Source organism: Pseudorasbora parva, chromosome 20, assembly GCF_024679245.1.
Source record: "Pseudorasbora parva isolate DD20220531a chromosome 20, ASM2467924v1, whole genome shotgun sequence".
In the NCBI taxonomy this organism is placed as follows: Eukaryota; Metazoa; Chordata; class Actinopteri; order Cypriniformes; family Gobionidae; genus Pseudorasbora; species Pseudorasbora parva.
Genome location: NC_090191.1, coordinates 16587873 through 16611765, shown reverse-complemented (window position 1 = coordinate 16611765; position 23893 = coordinate 16587873). Strand labels below are relative to the sequence as shown.

Genomic DNA, 23893 nt, shown 5'->3' with positions numbered 1-23893 from the left:
CGCTCTTTTGCCTAAACGCTCTTGTGTGCCAAAAAGCACCACTCTGCCCCGTGTGAGGCTCGAACTCACAACCTTCAGAATATGAGACTGACGCCCTGCCTAACTGTGCCAACGAGGCGTGTGCTGTTGGCAGTGTGAGTGGTGGAGCACTAGCTTCTGGATCATCTGCCATTCGGTGCAGCTCCAAACACGCTGCTCACCGTGCACTGTCATGTCACGATGGCCGAGCGGTCTAAGGCGCTGTGTTCAGGTCGCAGTCTCCTCTGGAGGCGTGGGTTCGAATCCCACTTCTGACAGACCTAACCTTTGGTTGCGGGCTCCAGGTAGACTCTTTAACCCTCTGGCAAGTTGACCCAGTAACACGCTAATATTGACGAAGCACTGCAATTCAGTTCATTTCAGAGCCAATGGAACACTACGGTACCTCTGACCACCGGCATCGCATGAACTTTAAAGTAACACTTTTGTGCCATGTATGGGATTCTGTGGAATTTTCATGCAGTTTCCAGGGAATGTCATGTCCTGACATTTCATGAAATTGGACATGTTTTATAGAATAGCATTCAATGGAATAACATGTTGTGATGTTTACCGGAATGAGAACTTGTTTATGAAAGGGTATTCATGTTTTGTTTGGGGTTTCTTTGGAGGGATGCAATGGGATTCTTGGAGTTTGACTGTGATGTCATGGACTGAAATTTTGGGGGTGCAGTAGAATTTCATGGCAAGGAATTCCTGGAAATCTCTTGGATTGACATGTCATGGGCAGAGGTGTCAAGTAACGAAGTACAAATACTTCGTTACCTTACTTAAGTAGAAATTTTGGGTATCAATACTTTACTGGAGTAATTATTTTTCTGCCTACTTTTTACTTCTACTCCTTACATTTTCAAGCAATTATCTGTACTTTCTACTCCTTACTTTTTAAAAATAGCCTCGTTACTCCTCTTTCATTTCATCTTGTTTAAAAAAAAAACTATGCAGATAAATCGCATCATCGATAGTGTGAATTTGATTGTAGTTGGATGAGAAGTGTAAACATATACCATTCCAACACCCTATTGGTTACATCGCGCCTGCACATGACTCAAAGCACAAATCACACACGGTGTTGCCAGATTGGGCGGGTTCCAGCGCACGAGCACGCACTTTCAGTCAATCAGCGATCAGCAGGCAGACGCGCTCATTCGTGACAGCCAGGTTTTTAGCGCGATAACTCGTTGTAGATGTATATTCAAGTGATTGCTATGCTAAAGTGGCATACATACAGTATATATATATATATATATATATATATATATATATATATATATATATATATATATATATATATATATATATATATATACACAAGCCGTTTCTACAGTAAGGAGTGGTAGAGTGAACCAACTCTCAAACGTGGATTACACCTGTGACTCGAAGACTATAATCATGATCCTGTCCATCATAATACACACTCAGGACATCTGCAACTAGCAACCCCAACAGCTGCTGAAAGAGGTTTGAATCAATGATGAATCAGTTTTGACTGGGCTAAGTGCATGAACTTCACAAGGGTACTGTAGTTTTGTCAGAGCAAAGCTAAACGCATTGTTGTTATTTTTTTGTCGGCGAATTATTGTACAGTATCAATGAATTACGCATTTTGGCAGTGGTGTGTTTTAACGTGTGAAATGCCTGTTAATTATTTGCTTTTTCCGATATCTTATATTGGGCACTGTTTGCACTTAAAGTGGCTTCTTCAATAAAATATCATCACATTATTTTGCCAGTTTTGGTGACCTTTGAGCCAGTGGCGCCACCAGGGGGTGAACCCCTGGCGAACCCCTGGCCACCCCACTGGCCATGGCGTAGGTTTGGGGGGGGACGCTAGGTACTAGTCCAATCAATTTTTAAAATAAGCAAAATGACGCGTCCCGTATCAAACCAATATGGGACGCGATGCACAACATTGCATTTTAGCGGCGCTTTGCTGCCATAGCGACGGAGTCTCGAGTACATGCGCTGGAAACCTGCGCGGTTTTTTAAAAACATGTCGAGCTCGCGTCCACAGTTTGAACGCAAGAGGATTTCCAGATATAGGGCTGTCCAGTAACTTAAGATGAACCTAAGACAAACTGCACCCTTTGCAGAGAAGCATTTCAGTGTCTCAGGCTGTCTGACTTAAAGCATGTGATGACAGACACATCCGTGAACTAAAGGTAGGCCTATTGTTTTTTTAATGGATAATATAATATAATATTCCATACTTTATCAGAGCTATGCAGACTTATTTTTTCTAGACATTAGAACGGTTAATTTAATAGGTTATAGCCTATTAATGTTATCAATTTATCATTTAGCAGTTTGATATTTTTAAAAATATTTAGATTAAAATGAGACAAATAATTACATAATAAAGAGTCATAATAGTAAATTAATAAAGAGGATTAAACATTTTTGAATTTCAGATTTGTCAGTAAAGTGGTTACTGGTTCAGAATGACTGCTTAAAGAGACAGTGCACCCACAAAAAATCTGTCATAATTTCCTCCCCCTCAAGTTGTTCCAAACCTGTATGCATTTCTTTATGTAGAATACAAATGAAGACACATTCCTACCATGGAAGTCAATGTTGCCCCCAAAGCAAACATTTGGTTACAAACGTTCGTCAAAATATATTATTTTATGTTCAACAGACCAAAGAAACTCAGAAATTTAATTTTTGGGTGAACTATTCCTTTAAAGTACACCAATACAGGCTTCTAAAGAGCTCTTCAGAAATAAATAAAATAATCAAAAGTAAAATCATTTAAAATGTGTTCTGTTGCAAGTTTACATACATGATTCCATGTTTATTGTTGAGCTGCTGTCATTGTTTCATTGTCACTCTTATCACTCTTTAACTGCCAAGTTCATAAATTATTTTCAAAAACGGATTCAAAACTGATTTGAAAAAAAAAAACATACACACAAAATAACTTATTTTCAATATAAAAAATGATTGTGGACTGGATATTTGTTGACCTTTTATCACAGTCTTGGACGTCAAAGATTAGTAACAACACTGGCTTTGATGCATTGTTAGTTTTTGTGCAGCATCAGATTTACATTTTTTTATTCCCTCATTTATATGCAGTTATTCTATACAAATGCCAGAAACTAAGCTTCTTCTTTTTTTCTTCAGCACAGGCCTATCTAAAGGGTTAATGGTGCCACCTGGTTATCAACTGTAAAAATTACACATTTTACCTCTTCCCAACTGGGAAAACCACCAACAATCAAAAATGCATGATTATATGGTGTCATTGCTTTCCAATCAAAAAATGTGGCTATAATGGAAGTCAATGGGGCAAAAACAGCCACAAACAATAAATGAGGGAGGAAAAATCTGATGCTGCACAAAAACTAACAATGCATCAAAGCTAAAGTTGTTACTAATCTTTGACATGCCCAAGACTTTTATATATTTTATATTTAAAACAAGTCATTTTGTGTGTATGTTTTTTTTTCCAAATCCATTTTGAAAATCATTTATGAACTTGGAAAATAAAGAGTATTATTATTTTGGTACTGGATAATTTGAACTGAAGAGCCTCATAAATTAATAGACTTATTAATAAGTCTTTGTGCGCTCAGACAGCAACAGGTCAGCGCATGCCAGTCAGTCAACAATTTCAAAAGAATTTAACATTAGAAGACGTAGACTACTGGTAAGTAAATAAGTCAAAAAATATTTTTTAGTAAAAGACGACGCGGAATTATGTGTCGTGACGTGCTACAGGCCGGTTTACTACACCAGTAGAATAAAATTCTGAAATTATGGTTTCTAGTTTTGGTGTGCCACCCCAAGATTTTAAGTGATCCCATCTGGCCACCCCTATGAAAAATGTCTGGAGGCGCCACTGCTTTGAGCCCTGCACAATCCTTCTTATAACACACTCCTGCAGTCATTAAAATAGTTCAGCTTTGTTTGTAATGTCCAATAGTTATATTTCGTTTAGTTTCTTTAATAAAGTTAATTTAGAAAAATGTTTGGATAATTTGTTTGTTTGTTAATTTTTTTTAAAGTGACAACCAAGCAGTCAGCGGCCGACAGTGGGTATGAGGTTAGGGGTGTAAAAGTCAGGGCCCGTAGGGCTCTAAAGCGTCGACTCAATCTGGCAACACTGATCACACATGTAGCCTACATTTAAATTCCGATAAAGGTTATTCATTACTCATAGGCAACTAGTCATCATATCTTCCGCTTCAGGAAACATGCTCAGCAGTACACATATGTCCATTGTACTAAAATGCATGGGTATATGTGGCTGAAACAGGTAGCCAGTGCATCCCAAATTTTTCAACATTAACATTTTAATATAACATTATAGTCATTATGGCCTTTAGAAAAATGTTTTTTTGAGGAGGTGGGGTAGAGCACTATAGGCCCCTGTGGTGTGGCCTTAGCTTTTGTCTTTAATGGCATTTTCCTTACATTACTTTTACTTTTATACTTTAAGTAGTTTTGAAACCCAGTACTTTTACACTTTTACTTAAGTAAAAAGCTTGAGTTGATACTTTAACTTCTACAAAAGTATTTTTAAACCCTAGTATCTATACTTCCACTTGAGTAATGAATGCCAGTACTTTTGACACCTCTGGTCATGGGTTTATGGGCTGTGGGATGGAATGTCATGGAATGAGATTCATGGCATGTCAAGCGAAACATTACATCACTACTGACAAGAAACGTCATGAGAATGAAAGAATTATGTTCAGACTGAACAAAACATTGTAGTGACACTGCCCCAGTTTAGGTGAATATGAGAGGAATACTATTTCTGCATTTATTCAACATCTGCCCTACAAAATGACTGGATTTACATCGCATTGCTCATGAAGGAATGGACAATCACACAAAAGGGTATGAAGAAACCCGCTCTTTTGCCTAAACGCTCTTGTGTGCCAAAAAGCACCACTCTGCCCCGTGTGAGGCTCGAACTCACGACCTTCAGATTATGAGACTGACGCGCTGCCTAACTGCGCCAACGAGGCATGTGCTGTGGCCAGTGTGAGTGGTGGAGCACTAGCTTCTGGATCATCTGCCATTCGGTGCAGCTCCAAACACGCTGCTCACCGTGAGCTTTCATGTCAGGATGGCCGAGCGGTCTAAGGCGCTGCGTTCAAGCTGGGGAACAATAGTCCAACAAAGGCGGGGAAGAAGGGAAGAAAAGGGGGAAGGAAGAAAGGGAGAAGGGGAAGAAGAGGGGGAAAAAATGAAGAAAAGAAAGGGTGAAATGTGACGTTCAGAGATTTTTCTTCCTAAGCATATGTCTTGTGATGCCTTTTCCGGTTACTTCGTGTGGGAAAATCACGCATTTACATTACACTGTTTTCTATTGCAGGTGCTCACCAAGACCGGGGTTCGATTCCAGCAAAAGACAGCTTTTTGTAATATTTATATTTGAATTAAATAAACACATTTTTGGATGCATACTGTTCCAGTGTTAATAAAATACACATATGTAATTAGTTTGTTGTGTTTTTGATATTCTTTCATGAAAAATAAAATTACCAATGTTGTTATTATTTACTAGTTGTTATATATTTGATCTAATCAAGCATTTGTTTTAGGTTACATTCACACAAGACTTTTGCAAATCTGTATTTGAAAGATGCAACCCATTTGCTGAAAAATGTTTGTCACATTAATAAGAAAATGTACAAATTATTTTTTTTATTGTTGCAGTGTTATATGAAAGTAAAAAGGTCAACAAAACAAATTTTTGTAATATTTATATTTAAATGAAATAATATATTTTTTAATGTATACTGTTCCAGTTCTAATAAAATACACATAAATAGTTTGTTGTGTTTTTTGATGTTCTTTAAAGAAAAATACAATTATCAATGGAACGGTGTTATTATTATATTATTATAAACAAAGATGCGACCCATTACTGAATAACCAATATGCTGAAAAAGGTCTATCACAAGATCAAGAAATGTACAAATGATCTTTTAATATACAAATGTTTTATTGCTGCAGTGTTATATGAAAGTAAAAAAGTCAAAATGCAATCACTTTGCCAATTTGTTTTTATTTTGCAATTATGCAAACAGAACAGTAATGAATGTTAAATAAAATAAAATGTTAAACAAATTTTCAAACATAAAAGGTAAATAAAATGTTAAATAACAACTTTAAAATATTAAATGTACAATTGTAAAAATCAATAAATAGGTTTTCAAAAACAAGAAATAAAATGTTAAATAAAGTTTAAAAATATTTCACGCTATATACAATAATATATATATATATATATATATATATATATATACATATTAAAAAAAAGATAAATTATTTAGAAATGTTTCGCCACATTTCCTCTAACCACACCTCCTTGCAAACTGTCTCAGTCTGTGGGCAATACACCCTGCCCCTGTACTGGCTATGTCCCGTTGCACTGGTTTTGTATTGCCCACATTTTTTGCACGTGTTTGCCTCTACAGTTCTCCTGTAGGGTCTCTTAGGCATGGTTTCTGGTGTAGCAGGCTGTGAGCTGGTTCCCCGCACCACTGTAGGCTGTAACAGTGGCTGCATCATTGGCATTCCTTGTACCATTTGAACACCTTGGACCATTGGGATTCCCTGGACCATTTGGACTCCCTGGTACATTGGCACCTGAAACACTGGCACACCGTGGAACCCTGGTGCTGCTGGTATCATAATATTTGGTACCATCTGCAGTGATGATCCAGGGGCTGATGGTGTCACCAACATCTGGCTCTGCGCTGGTGCCTTGGGTCTGAGAGGGGGTCGCCCAACAGAAGTCTGCCTCTGCTTTGCCTGACCTGCTGTGCTCTCTGGCAGCTTAAACTGGTGCTGTTCCCCTGGTTGTTCTGGCTCAGTCCGTAAGCGTTTAGCAACCTGGAGAGGCTCCTGAGCAACATGGAGGGGCTGAGGCAACTGAATACCCTGAAGCAGCACAGACAGTTCCTGCTTTTTCTGTCTGTTGTTGTACCACTGAATCAGGGTGTTCTGGTTAACCTCCACCAGCTGGATTGACGTCCCTCCCATCACCAAGCCGTTGCCCAGTACAAGCTGCCTTATCCTGCGATAGTCTTGCAGGATCAGAGACCATCTCGACAGGGCTCCTTTGCCTTTTCTTTTGGGGCTTGGGTGAGCATTGCAAAGTCTGATGAAGATGGTCTCCACCAGACGGCAACAGTCAGGCCACTGAGCAGCTATGCCACTTGCACCCAGCACACATCTGATGGTGCTCTCTACCCCTGGGTTCTGAGTGGGCCTCTTTGGGACTCTGAAGCGTCCACTCAGCAGTCTCTTTTGGTAACGAGCTGCTTTCACCACCCCTTTCTTGTCCTGGTCATCCAGGTTCTGCCAAAGAGCAATTATTGTGTTGGCTTCCTGGTTGGTCAGGCTGAGGGTTGTGTGACCCCGGAGTTCCACCAGATATTCTGCCAGCCTGTCCACATGCTGATAACCCGGGACATTTTGGTAGTCAACAGCCTATTAAAAATACAAACACACAAACAAAGAAATTACTACATGACATCTATTTGATGCAAAATTCTGTTATTTTCCTGTTTATCACAAAAAAGCTCTTTTGACCCAATATGTATAGATCAAAGCACTATAGAAATAAATCTGACTTGATGCATATTTCCTGCTTACTTATGACTTTAGGCTTTACGTTTACATTTAGAATATGTAGAAAGTCTGGATTTAAAGCAATGGATGTTAATTCATCACTGTTTGAAATATTATACTTGATTTGAAAGAAATACAAAGGAGTGGTATTTACCATCTCTCCATCATCATCATCATCATCATCATCGTCGTCGTCATCATCCTGACCAGCATCCTCTGGCTCTGAGGGGAAAGGAGAGACAGCAGTCCCTGAAGGTCCAGCTGATGAATGAGACTGTGTGAGGCCATGTGTGGGGTCAGGGAGCAGTGAAGGGGATGTGGAGCCCAGTGCAGATATGTCACTGCTGGTGACCAGGGTGGGAGAACCCAGTGTGAGTGTGGAGGATGGTGACAGAACAGCTTCCGGATCAGTAATGGTGTGATCCTCGCTGATGTCACAGAAGCCCTCATCTTCATCTCGCTCCTCCACACTGAGGTCCTCAATGAGCTCTGCGGTCTGCTCAGAGTCTGGATTCATGTCCTGCAGTGACTGGCCAGTCTGCTGGAACAGGTACTGCACTCCAATGAGCTCACCTGAAACAAACACAATAAACAAGCAGAAATTAAATGTTGTGTATGATATTTGATAAATTAGGCTTTTGTAGTAGCTCATATAGTGTGATATTGTAAGAATAGAGCTGATAACATTTTTTTATTCAGAGGCGCAAAACCTTTAATTGTGGATGGCAAAACATAATGCAATACAGTGATGATTGAGAGACGTACAAATACATTTTCCTCAAAAGCCTGATCATATTTGATATTTACATGTAACATGATTTTTACTCTGCACTTAAGCCCTCATGTTTGCCATTAGTCTTTGTCTAGAATGGGTTAGGGTTAGCCCTTGTGTCTAGCCCTTGTGTCTAGCCCTTCTCTAGCCCTTGTGTCTAGCCCTTGTGTCTAGCCCTTGTGTCTAGCCCTTCTCTAGCCCTTGTGTCTAGCCCTTCTCTAGCCCTTGTGTCTAGCCCTTGTGTCTAGCCCTTGTGTCTAGCCCTTGTGTCTAGCCCTTCTCTAGCCCTTATGTCTAGCCCTTATCTCTAGCCCTTGTGTCTAGCCCTTCTCTAGCCCTTGTGTCTAGCCCTTCTCTAGCCCTTGTGTCTAGCCCTTGTGTCTAGCCCTTGTGTCTAGCCCTTGTGTCTAGCCCTTATGTCTAGCCCTTATCTCTAGCCCTTGTGTCTAGCCCTTCTCTAGCCCTTGTGTCTAGCCCTTGTGTCTAGCCCTTGTGTCTAGCCCTTGTGTCTAACCCTTGTGTCTAGCCCTTGTGTCTAGCCCTTATGTCTAGCCCTTATCTCTAGCCCTTGTGTCTAGCCCTTCTCTAGCCCTTGTGTCTAGCCCTTCTCTAGCCCTTGTGTCTAGCCCTTGTGTCTAGCCCTTGTGTCTAGCCCTTATGTCTAGCCCTTATGTCTAGCCCTTATCTCTAGCCCTCAGTCTTTGTCTAGCATTGAATGTAACGTTTTGAACTGCCGTGCTGTTGGAGAGTTTTGTTTAGCCAACGTCAAGTCAACGTCAGTTTCTTGTATTGCCAAGTTTTTTTTAATGTTTTGGATATTTTGATTAAACTGAACTTGGGTTCAGCAAACTTGCTGTCAGTGGACTAACAGGCCTTTAGAAATTTGCATAAGAAATATGATACGGTAGACTATAGAGTTATATCTAATATATTGACTGAGATTACACAGAAATTGCAAAATCATGAACAATAACAAATTCTCTCACCGGTGTAACGTGCAGGGGAACAAAATGTGGGGACCACTTTCCTGCCAAACAGCTTTTCGTAGTTGGTGTTTACACAGTGAACAAGTTCTCCTGTGTAACTACGCAAAGCTGATGGCTCCATTGACAGGGAAGCAGCCTCCCGGTCCTGGTTCCACCGGTGTAGACCCTCCAGCAGATAAATCTGAAAGTTCAGACTGTTCGCACTGGTTCCTGTAAATAGACACAAGCATATGGCGGGTTTTTAAGAAACACAGACACTTAATGAGCTTTCTTTACACATGCACATTGTATGTGACAAAGACATACCTGGGATGAACCGGTTCAGATGTAAATGAAAGGACTCGAGAGAAGTAGAGCCCCTTGCACATCTGTATGTCTTCAGAAGCATGCCTCCCTTGGTTAAGCTCCCCGTCTCTGTATAGAGCACAACACCAGGGGGATCTTGAATGCATTTAACATGCTTCTTCTGGACATTCCAGATGTGCTCCATCCTTTCTCTGTCCAGGAGAGGAACACCCAGGGAGTCATTGCCCCTGCTGCTCAGGAGCTCTGTAAGCAGTCGCTCAAGGAGAAGGATGGTAGTCTCCTCTCCATGGGTCCTCCTCCGGCAATGAAGGGCCAGCTCTCCCCTGGTGAGATGCTTGTGGACATCTTCATCTGTCAGCGCAGGCCAACCCTGGGATATCAGCTGCTCTCTCTTTGCCACGCGAAGCTCAGAAACATCAGCCGCATCCCACTCAAAAATGCATGCTGACAGCCGTGACATGAAGATGGGATACAGTTGATGGGCATCAGTTGTACACCCCAAGGCAATCCTGCGCATAAAATGCCAGATGTCCAAGCGTATCAGGAGATCTGGCCAACCTCTGAATCTAGTTTTGAGCTTGGTCTCGCCCACCTCAGTGCAACAGCCACAGTCCACGTACAATACAGCAGGTGGGTCCACACCAGCCTTCTGGTACCGTTTCACCAGACCATCCACCATAATGTCCAGTCCTGCTCCTTCCTGGGCTGTAAGCACACTTATGAGCACCTGACCAAACTCGTTGCCAACAGAGGTAAGCCAGAGTCCCGTTCCTCTTGCCGTCCCAGCCAGCTTCTTGGTGATCTGTAATATACATGATATGAAGCATGCTGTAAATGTAATGAAACTGCAGACTGCCATGCTTTGATATAATAAAAAACAACATAAATTAACAAAAATCCACCACTAACCTTTTTAGTGGAATCCATCTTCAAGATAGAGCCATAGGTGGATGTAATCCTTGCATGGATTTCATCCAGCCTTGTCAGGATGTCTTGGCTGTAGACTGTAAGCAGCCACTTACAGCTTGGCACCACTGTAGGCTCTGGGGGTTCCTGAAATTTTACTGGCAACACCCCGGGTCCATTGAGGAAGTCCACACATTGCGTGGTGTACCGGGCCAGCCGCTGGAGCCACTCCTCGCTGTGGTTCTCTCGCAGTTGTTTTATGACCCGGGTGGGACTGTTGCCAAGGCCACGTTCACGGAGAAGCCGAATGACCCTCATATCACAGGCATACCTTAGGAAAAGCAAAATCCACACATTTATATATTTTACATATTTGTTTTGTAAAGTATTTGCTAATAAATGTGATGATGGACTATCAACTGGATGTGGAATGAAAGTGTACTCACTTCCGTGTGAGGATGACCCGAAACTCAGATCGATGGCCCAGATCCAACTGTTGAAGGACAGTCTGACTCCAAGACACATGCGAGGCTTTACACTTGGCACAGATGAGGGTTTCTGTGACCATGTTGTACATCCTGTCGATGTCCAGAACCTGCCGTGCCCTTTTGTGCAGACCACCTCCTGTCAGCTGGTGCTGTCCACAGGCAGGATTGGGACAGAGAACCTTGACCCTCCACAGCTTGTATGGCATCCACAGCAACAGAGCATGGCAAAAAAATCTGTCTGGAGCTGGAGCCTGATTGTATGTAAGTGCTGGCTGTGGTGGGTAATACCAGAGCTGTAGGTTTTCACGAAGCTCTGGTTTCCCCTTGGGTCCCGATTTAAAAAGTCTGCTGGCAATCCACCTGTGATCTTCCTGTGGCAAGGTCTCCGACCACAAACGATGCAGTCGAACTCCAGATGGAGCTTGCAGCAATGCTCCAGAAGGAGCAGTCTGTGAAAGAAAAATACCAAACATTTAGTTTAGCAAGGTCATTTGTTCAATAAGCACTTTATTTTTCCAAAACTACCCTCACATAAAACAGTGATTATTGCTACATCAAAACTTTAAAATAAAATATAATTTTGTATTAATCACTACTGTCATCCAAAAAGAAATGAATATTCTTAAAGCCAGGAAAGATTATCCTCTGTAATTTTACAAACAACATCTCTTTATTTAAAATATTTTAAACATCTGATTATGTAAATAATAATGTAAATATTTCTTTAAATTTAATATCAAGTTGATCCTTTGGGGAGCCAAGTCCTAACATTATGAGTTTACTTGGTTATTGTTTATTCAGCTTGAAAGTGTTTTAGGAAGCTACTGGAGTGGATGTCAACTACTTACTTTACCGTACATTAATAGAAAAAAATTTATACATATGTTCCAAAAAAATTTTTAAACTGTGTCAGCTGCTAACGCTACTTTGTGTTAAGTTACAGTTAATATGCCAATTCAATGACTTTTATAGACCAATAGAATTTTTAAATTACTTACAGAGACAATACTGCACGACTCTGTAGGACTGGTCACATCTGCAGTGGTTCTGGGGACAGAGGCTGGAACTCCAGGGTCTTGTGTCTGTACAATTATAATAAATATGATGTGAAATATAAGTGAAATATAATAGATGTTGTATAAATAACAAGAGAAACAGTCAAACATAACTGTCCGATAATTTTAACTCATCCTAGATGAAATTATACAATACTATAATCGTATTTAAAAAAAAAGAATATTGAAGATTAATATAGTCAAAAACAGTAATACTGGGACATATTATTGCATTTTAAAATCGCTGCTTATTTGAATCTATTTTCAAATGTATTTAATGCATCTTCTTGAATAAAAGTATCAATTTCTTTAAAAACCCCTCACCAACTTTTAAACAGTAGTGTACTGTAGTCGCCTTTGGCTTTTGGCTTGTTCAGTTAGGGACACTTAATATTCAACTATATTACCAATCTGCCCGCATTGACACTATATGATAATTGAAATATAGTATTGTTCATTACGTTGAGATTTCCTGAAATACAAAATATGTTTCTAAAAAGTGCACAGGATTGGAGTGTGTCTTTATAGAATGCAATGTGGATTATGCCAGTACTTACAGAGACAGTGGTGCTTGTTATAGGATCACCGGACACTGCTGGGCTGGGCTGGTCAACAACCTGAGATGGTTTCCTAGCCATACTTAGATTGGGCTTTGCTGCAGCAATGTGGGACCCACCAAATCTTGGCTTGGTAAACTAAAATAGGGAAAAACAATTTCAATGAAAAGATTAAATTTAAATTATACATTAAATTATATAATTGCTGCAACAAATATATAATGACATATTTGGCAAATGAGAAAAAAAATCTATTGTTCCTATATTTTATTGTGTTAATTAAAGGAACTGCTTTCTTGCTGTATAGTTAAATACAATATGCATACTGTTTTCTGTAAAATGGTGTCCCTTAAGTGGTTCATGCTGTATGTTTGCTGAATAACTGAGAAAAAGCTGGACAATGGTATAAAAGTAATTTTTTTGTGTGTGTATTACCACCCTCTTGGTTAAGAGAGCAACCTAGATGAACCTCTTAATTGGTTATTACACTTGTAATGGCCACAAAGTAGATGCTAAATGGCTGAATTTATAATATGTGTATAATTAATGGTGCATAAGTGGAATGTTACCAGAGAAATTAATGGGACAATCTCTGAGGAAACAATTATTAATAATAGAGTTCCACAGAGAAGTGTCTTAGGCCCCCTTTTATTTCTGTTATACATGAATGACATGCAAGCTGTTTGTGACTCTAATTTGTTTTTATATGCTGGTAGGTGTGAAAAACATACCAGCCAAAACTCAGCTTTTTACTTTCTGTACTTCATTATATTTCAACTTAACTGTTATACTTTAAAACGTAAAATTTTGAAAATTTTTATTACCCTTGACAAACTTGGTATAATCCTAGATGTCACAGATGGAGTAGTCTTGGGCTGGAGCCGAGGCTGAGGCTGAGGCTGACTCTGCTGTGCTGGCCCAGTAGCGGAAGGCTGTTGTTCCACAACCCTTGGTGCTGGTCCAGTAGAGACAGTGGCCTGTTTAAGACAACCACAAAAATACATACAATAATTTTTTAATGATGAAAAATGTTTAGTAAATTAATACTGTATATATATATATATATATATATATATATATATATATATATATATATATATATATATATATATATATATATATATATATAATAAAAATAAATTAAAAAATAAATAAATAAATACTTGCAACATCTTCACATTGTTACCTTTTGAGTGTGAAAACCACACATGCACTTTGGGACTGCTCCAAGTAAAGTTGTCTGGCCGCGAGACTGCATCGGACATTTTTCAATCTGTAAAAATTGACATGTAATACACAATACATGCATTTCTAACTAAACTGGAATGGCAAATTGATTTACTGTCATTTTCCAGGAAGTGTCATATTTATTTTCATATAAATTATTTTTTGTCATATGTTCTTTGAAGGGGAGACACAAAAATGTAAAATTAGAGAAAAAGTGAATGAGTTTGTTTCCCCCATTAAAAGAACAAGAGAGGTACAAGAGAGGAACATTTAATTTCACACCTTCAAACCATCCCCCAACATCCCTGCCCCCTCTCTCTCAAATCTCCAAATCTCCTCCCAGACCAAAAAAGTCTTCCATGTATTTTTTTTATAGTATGAAATAAATCTCAAATACCTGCAACATTATTTACATATATATATATATATATATAAATAAATAATATTGATACCTGGTTTACATTAGTGTAAACCATAAGTAACAGTGCATTGTTCTAATGAATGAGATCAGGTACATGTTTGTACTGAACTCTAAGTTGTTGCTCTGTTATGCAAATACATTAAACAAACGATTCTAATGTTCAATTATGCAAGTCAACAAACACTTAAGTCGTTTATTTCATGAAAAGGTCACAAAAACTAAGCACACACTCACCCTTTGATACATCTCATACCACTTTTTCTGTCGAGGAGCTGGCCTGTTACCCTCAGTTGATGGCCAAACTCCTGTGCTGGCAAACTTTTTTAGACGAATTATCCATTCATTTTCCGACATGGCTTTATGGGATTTTTTTCCAGACATTTTTTTTGACCTAGGTTAAATCGTTTTGGACAAAACTACCCTTAATAAAATTGTTTCTTTACAAAATAAACTCAACACAACATATTCAAATGTGTAATTTGGTTTCTTACCTGTTCGCGGTGTATTTTTTGTATAAAAAATATACTTTATCCGATGACCTGATCTCCGTAAAAATGATGCTGACCTCCGTGCCAGTGATGCTCCTCTACTGAACTTTTTTTGAACTCTGACACGCCCCCCGAGAACTTTGTCATTACTTCGTGCCACCTTCGGCTCAGCTCGGAAACTTGATTGACAGCTTGACTAGCCTCCTGACACCAACTAGCGGTGACAAGCGTAAACACGCTCACAACATTTCCTTGAACTCTGATTGGTCAAATGTCGAAAATGTCAAGAAAATGTTAAGAATGGCGCTTTCTGATTGGTTGCAAATGTTATAGTGCTTCGCCGTGATTGGCTGTGGAGTTGAACATTCTTCAACATTTCCCTCAAATTGTCGGACTATCCTTCGGCAGCTGGCGTTCAGGTCGCAGTCTCCCCTGGAGGCTTGGGTTCGAATCCCACTTCTGACAGACCTAACCTTTGGTTGCGGGCTCCAGGTAGAGTCTTTAACCCTCTGGCAAGTTGACCCAGTAACACACTAATATTGACGAAGCACTGCATTTCAGTTCATGTCAGAGCCAATGGAACACTACGGTACCTCTGACCACCGGCATCGTATGAACTTTAAAGTAACACTTTTGTGCCATGTATGGGATTCTGTGGAATTTAAATGCAGTTTCCAGGGAATGTCATGTCCTGACATTTCATGAAATTGGACATGTTTTATAGAATAGCATTCAATGGAATACCATGTTGTGATGTTTACCGGAATGAGAACTTGTTTATGAAAGGGTATTCATGTTTTGTTTGGGGTTTCATTGGAGGGATGCAATGGGATTCTTGGAGTTTGACTGTGATGTCATGGACTGAAATTTTGGGGGTGCAGTAGAATTTCATGGCAAGGAATTCCTGGAAATCTCTTGGAATGACATGTCATGGGTTTATGGGCTGTGGGATGGAATGTCATGGAATGAGATTCATGGCATGTCAACCGAAACATTACATCACTACTGACAAGAAACGTCATGAGAATGAAAGAATTATGTTCAGACTGAACAAAACATTGTAGTGACACTGCCCCATTTTAGGTGAATATGAGAGGAATACTATTACTGCATTTATTCAACATCTGCCCTACAAAATGACTGGAATTCAATCGCATTGCTCATGAAGGAATGGACAATCACACAAAAGGGTATGAAGAAACCCGCTCTTTTGCCTAAACGCTCTTGTGTGCTAAAAAGCACAACCCTGCCCCGTGTGAGGCTGGAACTCACGACCTTCAGATTATGAGACTGACGCGCTGCCTAACTGCGCCAACGAGGCATGTGCTGTGGCCAGTGTGAGTGGTGGAGCACTAGCTTCTGGATCATCTGCCATTCGGTGCAGCTCCAAACACGCTGCTCACCGTGCACTGTCATGTCAGGATGGCCGAGCGGTCTAAGGCGCTGCGTTCAGGTCGCAGTCTCCCCTCGAGGCGTGGGTTCGAATCCCACTTCTGACAGACCTGACCTTTGGTTGCGGGCTCCAGGTAGACTCTTTAACCCTCTGGCAAGTTGACCCAGTAACACGCTAATATTGACGAAGCACTGCAATTCAGTTCATGTCAGAGCCAATGGAACACTACGGTACCTCTGACCACCGGCATCGCATGAACTTTAAAGTAACACTTTTGTGCCATGTATGGGATTCTGTGGAATTTTCATGCAGTTTCCAGGGAATGTCATGTCCTGACATTTCATGAAATTGGACATGTTTTATAGAATAGCATTCAATGGAATAACATGTTGTGATGTTTACCGGAATGAGAACTTGTTTATGAAAGGGTATTCATGTTTTGTTTGGGGTTTCTTTGGAGGGATGCAATGGGATTCTTGGAGTTTGACTGTGATGTCATGGACTGAAATTTTGGGGGTGCAGTAGAATTTCATGGCAAGGAATTCCTGGAAATCTCTTGGAATGACATGTCATGGGTTTATGGGCTGTGGGATGGAATGTCATGGAATGAGATTCATGGCATGTCAAGCGAAACATTACATCACTACTGACAAGAAACGTCATGAGAATGAAAGAATTATGTTCAGACTGAACAAAACATTGTAGTGACACTGCCCCAGTTTAGGTTAATATGAGAGGAATACTATTTCTGCATTTATTAAACATCTGCCCTACAAAATGACTGGATTTCAATCCCATTGCTCATGAAGGAATGGACAATCACACAAAAGGGTATGAAGAAACCCGCTCTTTTGCCTAAACGCTCTTGTGTGCCAAAAAGCACCACTCTGCCCCGCGTGAGGCTCGAAATCACGACCTTCAGATAATGAGACTGACGCGCTGCCTAACTGCGCCAACGAGGCATGTGCTGTGGCCAGTGTGAGTGGTGGAGCACTAGCTTCTGGATCATCTGCCATTCGGTGCAGCTCCAAACACGCTGCTCACCGTGCGCTGTCATGTCAGGATGGCCGAGCGGTCTATTTCGCTGCGTTCAGGTCGCAGTCTCCCCTGGAGGCGTGGGTTCAAATCCCACTTCTGACAGACCTGACCTTTGGTTGCGGGCTCCAGGTAGACTCTTTAACCCTCTGGCAAGTTGACCCAGTAACACGCTAATATTGACGAAGCACTGCAATTCAGTTCATGTCAGAGCCAATGGAACACTACGGTACCTCTGACCACCGGCATCGCATGAACTTTAAAGTAACACTTTTGTGCCATGTATGGGATTCTGTGGAATTTTCATGCAGTTTCCAGGGAATGTCATGTCCTGACATTTCATGAAATTGGACATGTTTTATAGAATAGCATTCAATGGAATAACATGTTGTGATGTTTACCGGGATGAGAACTTGTTTATGAAAGGGTATTCATGTTTTGTTTGGGGTTTCTTTGGAGGGATGCAATGGGATTCTTGGAGTTTGACTGTGATGTCATGGACTGAAATTTTGGGGGTGCAGTAGAATTTCATGGCAAGGAATTCCTGGAAATCTCTTGGAATGACATGTCATGGGTTTATGGGCTGTGGGATGGAATGTCATGGAATGAGATTCATGGCATGTCAAGCGAAACATTACATCACTACTGACAAGAAACGTCATGAGAATGAAAGAATTATGTTCAGACTGAACAAAACATTGTAGTGACACTGCCCCAGTTTAGGTTAATATGAGAGGAATACTATTTCTGCATTTATTCAACATCTGCCCTACAAAATGACTGGATTTCAATCGCATTGCTCATGAAGGAATGGACAATCACACAAAAGGGTATGAAGAAACCCGCTCTTTTGCCTAAACGCTCTTGTGTGCCAAAAAGCACCACTCTGCCCCGTGTGAGGCTCGAACTCACGACCTTCAGATTATGAGACTGACACGCTGCCTAACTGCGCCAACAAGGCATGTGCTGTGGCCAGTGTGAGTGGTGGAGCACTAGCTTCTGGATCATCTGCCATTCGGTGCAGCTCCAAACACGCTGCTCACCGTGAGCTGTCATGTCAGGATGGCCGAGCGGTCTAAGGCGCTGCGTTCAGGTCGCAGTCTCCCCTGGAGGCGTGGGTTCAAATCCCACTTCTGACAGACCTAACCTTTGGTTGCGGGCTCCAGGTAGAGTCTTTAACCCTCTGGCAAGTTGACCCAGTAACACACTAATATTGACGAAGCACTGCATTTCAGTTCATGTCAGAGCCAATGGAACACTACGGTACCTCTGACCACCGGCATCGTATGAACTTTAAAGTAACACTTTTGTGCCATGTATGGGATTCTGTGGAATTTCCATGCAGTTTCCAGGGAATGTCATGTCCTGACATTTCATGAAATTGGACATGTTTTATAGAATAGCATTCAATGGAATACCATGTTGTGATGTTTACCGGAATGAGAACTTGTTTATGAAAGGGTATTCATGTTTTGTTTGGGGTTTCTTTGGAGGGATGCAATGGGATTCTTGGAGTTTGACTGTGATGTCATGGACTGAAATTTTGGGGGTGCAGTAGAATTTCATGGCAAGGAATTCCTGGAAATCTCTTGGAATGACATGTCATGGGTTTATGGGCTGTGGGATGGAATGTCATGGAATGAGATTCATGGCATGTCAAGCGAAACATTACATCACTACTGACAAGAAACGTCATGAGAATGAAAGAATTATGTTCAGACTGAACAAAACATTGTAGTGACACTGCCCCATTTTAGGTGAATATGAGAGGAATACTATTACTGCATTTATTCAACATCTGCCCTACAAAATGACTGGATTTCAATCGCATTGCTCATGAAGGAATGGACAATCACACAAAAGGGTATGAAGAAACCCGCTCTTTTGCCTAAACGCTCTTGTGTGCCAAAAAGCACCACTCTGCCCCGTGTGAGGCTCGAACTCACGACCTTCAGATTATGAGACTGCCGCGCTGCCTAACTGCGCCAACGAGGCATGTGCTGTGGCCAGTGTGAGTGGTGAAGCACTAGCTTCTGGATCATCTGCCATTCGGTGCAGCTCCAAACACGCTGCTCACCGTGAGCTGTCATGTCAGGATGGCCGTGCGGTCTAAGGCGCTGCGTTCAGGTCGCAGTCTCCCCTGGAGGCGTGGGTTCGAATCCCACTTCTGACAGACCTAACCTTTGGTTGCGGGCTCCAGGTAGAGTCTTTAACCCTCTGGCAAGTTGACCCAGTAACACACTAATATTGACGAAGCACTGCATTTCAGTTCATGTCAGAGCCAATGGAACACTACGGTACCTCTGACCACCGGCATCGTATGAACTTTAAAGTAACACTTTTGTGCCATGTATGGGATTCTGTGGAATTTCCATGCAGTTTCCAGGGAATGTCATGTCCTGACATTTCATGAAATTGGACATGTTTTATAGAATAGCATTCAATGGAATACCATGTTGCAATGTTTACCGGGATGAGAACTTGTTTATGAAAGGGTATTCATGTTTTGTTTGGGGTTTCTTTGGAGGGATGCAATGGGATTCTTGGAGTTTGACTGTGATGTCGTGGACTGAAATTTTGGGGGTGCAGTAGAATTTCATTGCAAGGAATTCCTGGAAATCTCTTGGAATGACATGTCATGGGTTTATGGGCTGTGGGATGGAATGTCATGGAATGAGAATCATGAAATGTCAAGCGAAACATTACATCACTACTGACAAGAAACATCATGAGAATGAAAGAATTATGTTCAACCTGAACAAAACATTGTAGTGACACTGCCCCATTTTAGGTGAATATGAGAGGAATACTATTACTGCATTTATTCAACATCTGCCCTACAAAATGACTGGAATTCAATCGCATTGCTCATGAAGGAATGGACAATCACACAAAAGGGTATGAAGAAACCCGCTCTTTTGCCTAAACGCTCTTGTGTGCTAAAAAGCACAACTCTGCCCCGTGTGAGGCTCGAACTCACGACCTTCAGATTATGAGACTGACGCGCTGCCTAACTGCGCCAACGAGGCATGTGCTGTGGCCAGTGTGAGTGGTGGAGCACTAGCTTCTGGATCATCTGCCATTCGGTGCAGCTCCAAACACGCTGTTCACCGTGCACTGTCATGTCAGGATGGCCGAGCGGTCTAAGGCGCTGCGTTCAGGTCGCAGTCTCCCCTGGAGGCGTGGGTTCGAATCCCACTTCTGACAGACCTAACCTTTGGTTGCGGGCTCCAGGTAGACTCTTTAACCCTCTGGCAAGTTGACCCAGTAACACGCTAATATTGACGAAGCACTGCAATTCAGTTCATGTCAGAGCCAATGGAACACTACGGTACCTCTGACCACCGGCATCGCATGAACTTTAAAGTAACACTTTTGTGCCATGTATGGGATTCTGTGGAATTTTCATGCAGTTTCCAGGGAATGTCATGTCCTGACATTTCATGAAATTGGACATGTTTTATAGAATAGCATTCAATGGAATAACATGTTGTGATGTTTACCGGAATGAGAACTTGTTTATGAAAGGGTATTCATGTTTTGTTTGGGGTTTCTTTGGAGGGATGCAATGGGATTCTTGGAGTTTGACTGTGATGTCATGGACTGAAATTTTGGGGGTGCAGTAGAATTTCATGGCAAGGAATTCCTGGAAATCTCTTGGAATGACATGTCATGGGTTTATGGGCTGTGGGATGGAATGTCATGGAATGAGATTCATGGCATGTCAAGCGAAACATTACATCACTACTGACAAGAAACGTCATGAGAATGAAAGAATTATGTTCAGACTGAACAAAACATTGTAGTGACACTGCCCCAGTTTAGGTGAATATGAGAGGAATACTATTTCTGCATTTATTCAACATCTGCCCTACAAAATGACTGGATTTCAATCGCATTGCTCATGAAGGAATGGACAATCACACAAAAGGGTATGAAGAAACCCGCTCTTTTGCCTAAACGCTCTTGTGTGCCAAAAAGCACCACTCTGCCCCGTGTGAGGCTCGAACTCACGACCTTCAGATTATGAGACTGACGCGCTGCCTAACTGCGCCAACGAGGCATGTGCTGTGGCCAGTGTGAGTGGTGGAGCACTAGCTTCTGGATCATCTGCCATTCGGTGCAGCTCCAAACACGCTGCTCACCGTGAGCTGTCATGTCAGGATGGCCGAGCGGTCTAAGGCGCTGCGTTCAGGTCGCAGTCTCCCCTGGAGGCGTGGGTTCGAATCCCACTTCTGACAGACCTAACCTTTGGTTGGGGGCTCCAGGTAGAGTCTTTAACCATTTGGCAAGTTGACCCAGTAACACACTAATATTGACGAAGCACTGCATTTCAGTTCATGTCAGAGCCAATGGAACACTACGGTACCTCTGACCACCGGCATCGTATGAACTTTAAAGTAACACTTTTGTGCCATGTATGGGATTCTGTGGAATTTCCATGCAGTTTCCAGGGAATGTCATGTCCTGACATTTCATGAAATTGGACATGTTTTATAGAATAGCATTCAATGGAATACCATGTTGCGATGTTTACCGGAATGAGAACTTGTTTAAGAAAGGGTATTCATGTTTTGTTTGGGGTTTCTTTGGAGGGATGCAATGGGATTCTTGGAGTTTGACTGTGATGTCATGGACTGAAATTTTGGGGGTGCAGTAGAATTTCATGGCAAGGAATTCCTGGAAATCTCTTGGAATGACATGTCATGGGTTTATGGGCTGTGGGATGGAATGTCATGGAATGAGATTCATGAAATGTCAAGCGAAACATTACATCACTACTGACAAGAAACATCATGAGAATGAAAGAATTATGTTCAGACTGAACAAAACATTGTAGTGACACTGCCCCAGTTTAGGTGAATATGAGAGGAATACTATTTCTGCATTTATTCAACATCTGCCCTACAAAATGACTGGATTTCAATCGCATTGCTCATGAAGGAATGGACAATCACACAAAAGGGTATGAAGAAACCCGCTCTTTTGCCTAAACGCTCTTGTGTGCCAAAAAGCACCACTCTGCCCCGTGTGAGGCTCGAACTCACGACCTTCAGATTATGAGACTGACGCGCTGCCTAACTGCGCCAACGAGGCATGTGCTGTGGCCAGTGTGAGTGGTGGAGCACTAGCTTCTGGATCATCTGCCATTCGGTGCAGCTCCAAACACGCTGCTCACCGTGAGCTGTCATGTCAGGATGGCCGAGCGGTCTAAGGCGCTGCGTTCAGGTCGCAGTCTCCCCTGGAGGCGTGGGTTCGAATCCCACTTCTGACAGACCTAACCTTTGGTTGGGGGCTCCAGGTAGAGTCTTTAACCATTTGGCAAGTTGACCCAGTAACACACTAATATTGACGAAGCACTGCATTTCAGTTCATGTCAGAGCCAATGGAACACTACGGTACCTCTGACCACCGGCATCGTATGAACTTTAAAGTAACACTTTTGTGCCATGTATGGGATTCTGTGGAATTTCCATGCAGTTTCCAGGGAATGTCATGTCCTGACATTTTATGAAATTGGACATGTTTTATAGAATAGCATTCAATGGAATACCATGTTGCAATGTTTACCGGAATGAGAACCTGTTTATGAAAGGGTATTCATGTTTTGTTTGGGGTTTCTTTGGAGGGATGCAATGGGATTCTTGGAGTTTGACTGTGATGTCGTGGACTGAAATTTTGGGGGTGCAGTAGAATTTCATTGCAAGGAATTCCTGGAAATCTCTTGGAATGACATGTCATGGGTTTATGGGCTGTGGGATGGAATGTCATGGAATGAGAATCATGAAATGTCAAGCGAAACATTACATCACTACTGACAAGAAACATCATGAGAATGAAAGAATTATGTTCAACCTGAACAAAACATTGTAGTGACACTGCCCCATTTTAGGTGAATATGAGAGGAATACTATTACTGCATTTATTCAACATCTGCCCTACAAAATGACTGGAATTCAATCGCATTGCTCATGAAGGAATGGACAATCACACAAAAGGGTATGAAGAAACCCGCTCTTTTGCCTAAACGCTCTTGTGTTCTAAAAAGCACAACTCTGCCCCGTGTGAGGCTCGAACTCACGACCTTCAGATTATGAGACTGACGCGCTGCCTAACTGCGCCAACGAGGCATGTGCTGTGGCCAGTGTGAGTGGTGGAGCACTAGCTTCTGGATCATCTGCCATTCGGTGCAGCTCCAAACACGCTGTTCACCGTGCACTGTCATGTCAGGATGGCCGAGCGGTCTAAGGCGCTGCGTTCAGGTCGCAGTCTCCCCTGGAGGCGTGGGTTCGAATCCCACTTCTGACAGACCTAACCTTTGGTTGCGGGCTCCAGGTAGACTCTTTAACCCTCTGGCAAGTTGACCCAGTAACAAGCTAATATTGACGAAGCACTGCAATTCAGTTCATGTCAGAGCCAATGGAACACTACGGTACCTCTGACCACCGGCATCGCATGAACTTTAAAGTAACACTTTTGTGCCATGTATGGGATTCTGTGGAATTTTCATGCAGTTTCCAGGGAATGTCATGTCCTGACATTTCATGAAATTGGACATGTTTTATAGAATAGCATTCAATGGAATAACATGTTGTGATGTTTACCGGAATGAGAACTTGTTTA

The 23893-nt window shown here is 41.6% G+C and overlaps 1 protein-coding gene and 16 non-coding genes across 17 annotated transcripts; 8 read left to right on the top strand and 9 right to left on the bottom strand.

The window, feature by feature from the left end:
- Positions 1–213: 213 nt before the first annotated feature.
- Positions 214–296, top strand: trnal-cag (transfer RNA leucine (anticodon CAG)). The gene has a single exon. It is a non-coding gene; the product is annotated as a tRNA-Leu (tRNA).
- Positions 297–4944: 4648 nt separating this feature from the next.
- On the bottom strand, positions 4945–5018 carry trnam-cau (transfer RNA methionine (anticodon CAU)). Its single transcript has one exon. It is a non-coding gene; the product is annotated as a tRNA-Met (tRNA).
- A 1306-nt stretch (positions 5019–6324) lies between these two features.
- LOC137049092 (uncharacterized) lies at positions 6325–15257 on the bottom strand. Its single transcript, XM_067427479.1, has 12 exons — positions 14845–15257; positions 14588–14744; positions 13892–13978; positions 13530–13682; positions 12706–12843; positions 12092–12175; positions 11052–11542; positions 10609–10936; positions 9700–10501; positions 9394–9603; positions 7790–8208; positions 6325–7494 (listed from the first exon to the last, which is right to left on the bottom strand). The coding sequence occupies exons 2-12, from the start codon at positions 14732–14734 to the stop codon at positions 6325–6327; spliced, it is 4029 nt and encodes a 1342-aa protein (XP_067283580.1). The 5' UTR covers positions 14735–14744; positions 14845–15257.
- Positions 15258–16088: 831 nt separating this feature from the next.
- On the bottom strand, positions 16089–16162 carry trnam-cau (transfer RNA methionine (anticodon CAU)). The gene has a single exon. It is a non-coding gene; the product is annotated as a tRNA-Met (tRNA).
- A 95-nt stretch (positions 16163–16257) lies between these two features.
- On the top strand, positions 16258–16340 carry trnal-cag (transfer RNA leucine (anticodon CAG)). Its single transcript has one exon. It is a non-coding gene; the product is annotated as a tRNA-Leu (tRNA).
- A 1816-nt stretch (positions 16341–18156) lies between these two features.
- On the bottom strand, positions 18157–18230 carry trnam-cau (transfer RNA methionine (anticodon CAU)). The gene has a single exon. It is a non-coding gene; the product is annotated as a tRNA-Met (tRNA).
- A 95-nt stretch (positions 18231–18325) lies between these two features.
- Positions 18326–18408, top strand: trnal-cag (transfer RNA leucine (anticodon CAG)). Its single transcript has one exon. It is a non-coding gene; the product is annotated as a tRNA-Leu (tRNA).
- Positions 18409–19190: 782 nt separating this feature from the next.
- Positions 19191–19264, bottom strand: trnam-cau (transfer RNA methionine (anticodon CAU)). The gene has a single exon. It is a non-coding gene; the product is annotated as a tRNA-Met (tRNA).
- Positions 19265–19359: 95 nt separating this feature from the next.
- trnal-cag (transfer RNA leucine (anticodon CAG)) lies at positions 19360–19442 on the top strand. The gene has a single exon. It is a non-coding gene; the product is annotated as a tRNA-Leu (tRNA).
- Positions 19443–20224: 782 nt separating this feature from the next.
- trnam-cau (transfer RNA methionine (anticodon CAU)) lies at positions 20225–20298 on the bottom strand. The gene has a single exon. It is a non-coding gene; the product is annotated as a tRNA-Met (tRNA).
- A 95-nt stretch (positions 20299–20393) lies between these two features.
- On the top strand, positions 20394–20476 carry trnal-cag (transfer RNA leucine (anticodon CAG)). Its single transcript has one exon. It is a non-coding gene; the product is annotated as a tRNA-Leu (tRNA).
- A 782-nt stretch (positions 20477–21258) lies between these two features.
- trnam-cau (transfer RNA methionine (anticodon CAU)) lies at positions 21259–21332 on the bottom strand. Its single transcript has one exon. It is a non-coding gene; the product is annotated as a tRNA-Met (tRNA).
- A 95-nt stretch (positions 21333–21427) lies between these two features.
- trnal-cag (transfer RNA leucine (anticodon CAG)) lies at positions 21428–21510 on the top strand. The gene has a single exon. It is a non-coding gene; the product is annotated as a tRNA-Leu (tRNA).
- Positions 21511–22292: 782 nt separating this feature from the next.
- On the bottom strand, positions 22293–22366 carry trnam-cau (transfer RNA methionine (anticodon CAU)). The gene has a single exon. It is a non-coding gene; the product is annotated as a tRNA-Met (tRNA).
- Positions 22367–22461: 95 nt separating this feature from the next.
- trnal-cag (transfer RNA leucine (anticodon CAG)) lies at positions 22462–22544 on the top strand. The gene has a single exon. It is a non-coding gene; the product is annotated as a tRNA-Leu (tRNA).
- Positions 22545–23326: 782 nt separating this feature from the next.
- On the bottom strand, positions 23327–23400 carry trnam-cau (transfer RNA methionine (anticodon CAU)). The gene has a single exon. It is a non-coding gene; the product is annotated as a tRNA-Met (tRNA).
- Positions 23401–23495: 95 nt separating this feature from the next.
- Positions 23496–23578, top strand: trnal-cag (transfer RNA leucine (anticodon CAG)). Its single transcript has one exon. It is a non-coding gene; the product is annotated as a tRNA-Leu (tRNA).
- Positions 23579–23893: the final 315 nt, after the last annotated feature.